This window comes from Thamnophis elegans, chromosome 12, assembly GCF_009769535.1.
Source record: "Thamnophis elegans isolate rThaEle1 chromosome 12, rThaEle1.pri, whole genome shotgun sequence".
Taxonomy (NCBI): Eukaryota; Metazoa; Chordata; class Lepidosauria; order Squamata; family Colubridae; genus Thamnophis; species Thamnophis elegans.
The window spans coordinates 21,122,418-21,128,333 of record NC_045552.1 but is presented as its reverse complement, the minus strand read 5'-3'; the positions used below and the strand labels follow the sequence as shown (position 1 = coordinate 21,128,333).

At 44.4% G+C, this 5,916-nt stretch overlaps 1 protein-coding gene across 1 annotated transcript; it reads right to left on the bottom strand.

Annotated features, from left to right (window-relative positions):
• Nucleotides 1-4,662: 4,662 nt before the first annotated feature.
• Nucleotides 4,663-5,676, bottom strand: CNR2 (cannabinoid receptor 2). Its single transcript, XM_032227763.1, has one exon. The coding sequence runs from the start codon at nt 5,674-5,676 to the stop codon at nt 4,663-4,665; it is 1,014 nt and encodes a 337-aa protein (XP_032083654.1).
• Nucleotides 5,677-5,916: the final 240 nt, after the last annotated feature.

Genomic DNA, 5,916 nt, shown 5'->3' with positions numbered 1-5,916 from the left:
ACTCAAGCAGGAGACCGTACATCATTTCTGACAGATGGCAGTCCAGTCTCTTCTTAAAAGCTTCCAGGGATGAAGCTCCCACCACTTCTGAAGGCGAGCTAGCTGTTCCATTAGGTAACTCTGAGGACTGGTTGTAAATTACTTTTTTCAGTCTCATCACTGTAATTTTGAATGGCCACTAAATGGATGGTTGTAAATCAAAGACGACTAGCTGTATGTAATAAAGGACATTGGACAATCTTTGGCAGGGGGAGGGGTGCTCAATCACCAACCCCAAACAATTTTTTTTTCAATTATAGGAAGACACTACAGAGTTTAAGTACCAAATGAGGGTGGCAGCCTTTCATATTTTGTTGTTCCACAATTACGTTATCCATCCCAAATGTTCTATGTAGAAGCTTCCTCTTTTTTAAAAAAAAAAAAGTCCGCATCTTCCAAATTCTGCCTAGAACTTCTAAGGTTTCCAAGGAAATAAGGCATTTGGGAAAAAGCTATTCCTGTGTGGCGATCAGTCGATACTGTCCCCAAAAGTGCTTTTTTCAAAAGGCAATTGGACTTTCAGTCTGTTCCTTGAAGCATTTCGCTTCTCATCCAAGAAGCCATCTCCGCCATTCCTGAATGGCCCCGCGAAGTAGGCCATTCTCAGGGCGCCTCTGAAGTAGAATCTGCTTCTCTCCGAGGCTACAGTATGAGGAGGAGAATGTTTAAGAGATTCCTCAACTTACAACAATTCACTTAGTGACTGTTGAAAATTAACCTGGAAAAAAATGTGACTTACGGCACTTTTTTCACATGCACGGCCATTGCAGGATTGATTCTGATCAAAATTCAGATGCTCAACAACTGACGCATACTTATGATGGTTGCACTGTCCCAGGGTCCTGTGTGTCATCCCCTTTTGCGACCTCATGACAAACAAAGTCAATGGGGAAGCCGGATTCACTGAACAACCATGTTGTTAACTTCGGCAGTGATTCGCTTAACGACTGTAGCAAGAAAGGTGATAAAATGGGGGCAAAATTCACTTAACAAAAGCTTCACTTAGTAATGGAAAATTGGGGCTCAATTTCTGGGTCCTGCATTGAGGATTGTCTGTATGAACAATTATTAAGCTCCTATGCTGTGCCGCCCCCCCCCCTTCCAAATCTCACAGTTCTGAACAACTAACAATCACCAGAGGAAGAAATTGCAATAAAACCAATAAATCATAAAAATAATTAACGAAACAATGAGTAAGTGGGACGAAGGGATCCCATGCTTATGTAAATCAAATAAATAACCTTGTGAGGTGTGTTGGGCTCAGAGCAACCTTTTGCCACATTAGGCGAGGGGGCTCTCCTAATGTGGCCATATAGTGGGGCAGGGCAGGAAAAGAACTAAGCAGTGATTGCAATATATTAAGGGGGCCACTGAATCAGATGGGGGGATGTGCCAAACATTTTCTGAATGGAATGTATTACTTGGCTTTGCATATATTTTGCATCCTGTTCTCCCCATGGGGACTGGCTGGGATTACGTTTGTTGCTGGAAGAGATCCCAGATCTGGAACACCTAGTCATTTTTAATGTTACAAGACCTATATTGCAGGTCCTTCGAGTTCCTTGTTTTTCATGTTCTTGTTAAGTAGGGAGAGTCTGTCTTTTTGTTTGGTCTCTGTAAATTAAGTAAACATGTTTTAATGGGATTAGGTTAAATTAATTTTGGTTTCTGCCATGAAGAGCATCTGTGCACATCTCTCTCCCTTTCTCTCTCTCTCTCCCTCTCTCTCTCTCTCCCCCTCCCCCTCCCTCCCTCCTTCCCTCCCCCCTCTCTCGACAGATAAATCACACACACACACACACACACACACACACCAGAGGTGGGTTCCTACCGGTTCTAAGCAATATGTTGTTTGGAAAAAAGTATTGTTACATTCCTCCTGATCTGTCTTCCTATCACAGACTCTCCCAAATTAATTAAATTACTTAATGCCTAAATTATTATAAGACCATTGTGCTGCAGGGAATCTCTTGATTTTAATTATTGCTGATAGCTCTCAGGGTTTTTAAAAAAAACAAAACTCTAGGAACTGGATGCGAGTCAGATTATTACTAGGTATTAATTAAGTTGTTCTAGTACATGTTGTTCTGGCAACCTATTGATCTCCCCCGGAGTTTCCCCCCCAATTGTAACTTTGGGGAATGTTTGATCTCAGAGCATAACTTTTGCCTGAGGAATGGAAGTACAAGAAGTGTGATCCAAAATCCCTTGGATGACCCCAGAGAGCCCTACTGTGATGGGGTGGGGGCCAAGCTTTTTGCTTTTTGTATTTGCGGTAGATTTAAAAGCAGGCAGTTGAAAGGCAAAATAGGCACCTTAAACTTTGGAGATGCTTATGTCTCCCTTTGTCCCCTCCTTAAACCCCTCTCCCCAAAGCATCTTAAGGCTCACATATTGTCAGAGCGTTTGCAGCAGGAGTGAAATCCAGCAGGTTCTGGAGAACCGGTAATGGAAATTTTGAGTAGTTCAGAAAAACGGCAAATACCACCTCTGGCGGGCCCCAGAGTGGGGAGGAAATGGGGATTTTGCAGTATCCTTCCCCTGCCACACCCACCAAGCCACATCCACAGAACCGGTAGTAAAAAAATGGAATTTTACCATTGGCTTGCAGCATGACTACTATTAGGAGACAACCCAGGAGCAAAACACAAAACACAGAGCCTTAGACATTTAACAGTGGTTTATATACAACATACACAGAAATATACATGGTAGCAAATACCTGACCAGTAATCAATCTCCTTCTTAACTCTACATAGAGAACTTAGCAATGGATACCGGACACAAGGTGAGAGAAACACGCCCTCTCCTAACTGCCTTATATAAACACCTTCTAAAGGGGTAAAGGCTTTTGTGGACCCCTTCATAGTCTCCAACTGGCTATACCCGTGATGGCGAATCTATGACATGCATGCCAAAGTGGCACATGGAGCCATAATTGCTGGCACGGTAGCCCTCAGCTCTGGCACGCATGCGTGCGCCAGCCAGCGGATTTTCAGCTTTCTGGAGGGCCTTGGGGGGGGGGGGGGCTGTGGAGGCTGTTTTCGCCCTCCCCAGGCTTCAGGGACGTCTCTGGAGCCTGGGGAGGATGAAAACTCCCCCCCCCCCCACGCAAGGGGTGGGATGGGGTCGCACAAGCATGTGCAGGTTGATTGGTCACACGCACATGCGTAATAGCGGGCACGTACACAATTTTGGCACGCCTTTAGAAAAAAGTTAGCCATCATTGGGCTATACCAATGCTGATTTATCAGCCGTACATTTCATCAGCTTTACAGCTGGTCAGCTCTTAAATCTCAATACCTTAACACTCCTCCCATTAAAAGCTGAACAGCTGATAATCCGAGCGCTTTAACATATGCCTTATACCTTTCCACAGATACAGGCTTTGTTAACATAGCAGCTATATATTACAATCACTAGAACAATGCTAGATCAGTTGCTCCTTTACAGCTTCTCTTAACATTACCATATTTAATACCTACATGTTTACTTCTACTTCCAACGCAATCTCTTGTCGCCATTGTTATACATGCAGCATTATGTTCAAACACGGGTACATCTTTTACATTTGTCTTGTTCTATTCTGGGCAATGACAACATTTCCTGGTAATTTTGGGGTTCATACCTGACACTGTATGCTCTGACCTCACTTGCAGTTCAGGAGGAATGTCTTTATTACTCCTCTCAGAACTCCTTAACAGTATATGTTCCTGCATTACTGTTTCAGGTCTCTCTATATCTATATCATCTGTGCTTTCACTTTACAGTTGCCAGCTTTACAGCTGGTCAGCTGGTCAGCTCTTAAATCTCAATAGCTTAACACATGTCCTATAGCAGAAGGAAGCGTATCCCTTTAGACTGTAGGAAGTTAACACCCACCCCTCTCCTACAAGAATGAAATATCCTGGGAAATATTTAAAAGGCAGAATATTATATTTCCCTGGATAAGAAATAGAGAAATGTGTTTTTAGGCAGGAAACAGACTCTTAATAGCCCCCACCTTTGTCAACGGGCCATTAAAGGCCTGGGGCAGTCTATTCTACATAACAAATGTAGGATTAGCCTTCTACAGAAACTCACCTGGGAAGATTATATCAGCCAGCAAGGCAACCAAACTTGGACTCAATGCACAGTCTACAGAGTTGCCCTTGAATGGCCCTATGGGAGTCTGGCAACCAATCAGAATGCAAGATCAAGATCAAAGGCCAAAGAGGGCATAAAACCAGGGACTTTCAGCATCTCTGCCCCTTTTTCTTCTTCACCCAACATCTTGAAGCATGCGATCATCCCCCTTTTCCCCAGGACCTCAAACCAGGTGATCCTGTCCACCATTAAAATCATCTTTCCAACCAGCCTCCATGTTTCCAGTATCTTTTCCCCACTTGGAACTGAACCCAGAAGGACATTTCTTCCAACAAGACTTTAGAGAACAAGAAGGAACCTGCGCCCTTCTGGATATTGCTGATGTGGGATTCCCAAAGTCCATAGTGAAGAATGCTGGGAATTAGAGTTCAAAGATAGCTGGAGAGATGACATTGCTATGAGTTGCTTCCAAATGGAGGAACATCCCCATGTTGATGCCTAGGAACATGGGGGTTAACTTCCAACCGGGATGTGCTTTTAAGAGCTTTCTGCTTCCTGGTTAGTCTCTGAATTGCCCAACACCCTCCCCAAACAAGAGCAGCAGATTCTCCTGAGGGAAGAGCTTAGCTCCTTGCTCCGTAGGGCGTAGATAGCTGGGTTCACCATTGAGTTCACCAGGCAGAGGGTGATGCAAAAGGCAAAGGCTACCCTGGTAAACTTGTCCATGACTGAAAAGAGGCTGTAGGCCATGAGTAACAAGCCCGGTAACCAACATATCACCAGAACCATCAGGACAATTGATAGAGTCTTGGCCAGCTTGATGTCAAGTCTCCTCTTTGGGTTTTGTTGGAGTCCTTCCAGATGGTGCTTCTTCATGTTCTCGGTGTGTTGGTGAGCCTTCCAAAGGATGTGCATGTATGCGTAAATGATGGAAGCCAGGAGGACCATCACCAAGATAATCCAGCTTGAGACGTAGCTGTTAGTCACAAACGGAAACAGCTGGGAGCAGGTAGACTGGAGAGTACAGCAGTTCCATCCCAGAAGAGGCAAGGAGGATAGGAAGAGGGCAGCCACCCACAGCACTAACAGAGCCACCACAGCTCTTCTTCTGGTGACCAACCGCTTGTAGTGGCTGGGTCGGAGGATACAGATGTACCTGTCAAATGCCATCAGGAACAGGCTGCCAAGGGAAGCTGTGAAGGAGGTGTTGACTCCAGTAAGCTTCAGCAAGTATATCTCCTTGGAAGCACTTTTCATGTTATAAACATGGAAGTTAAGGAAGCTGCTCACAAACGTCACGGTCGCCAGTGAGTCTGCCAAAGCCAAGCTGCTGAGAAGGATGTAAGAAGGTTTCTTCCGGAGCTTTGAGGAAGAAAAGATGAGGAACAGTACCAAGAAGTTCTCTACGATGCAGAGCCCACCAATGCTGAAACACAGCACAGCAATAAGGGGTTTTTGTGACTGGCTGAGGACCATGAAGCATTTCAGATATAGGAAGGTGGCGTTGCATTGAAGGTCAGTGAATATTTCGGTCCGCTTGCATTCTTCCATCCTGGGGAACTTGAGACTACGCAGGTATTTTTCAGAAAAAGATTGTCTTCTTCTTTGTGATGCAACTACAAGAGATGGCAACAAGGAAAAATGCATGGATCATAGCAAAGGTAACCCTTTTTTGCCCAGCCTTGATTTATCCCAATATTTTAAAAACAACAAGATTTTAAGAGGTGTGGACTTCAACTCCCAGAATTCCCTAGCCAGCATGCAAATTGGGAAAATTGTATCTATATTTAT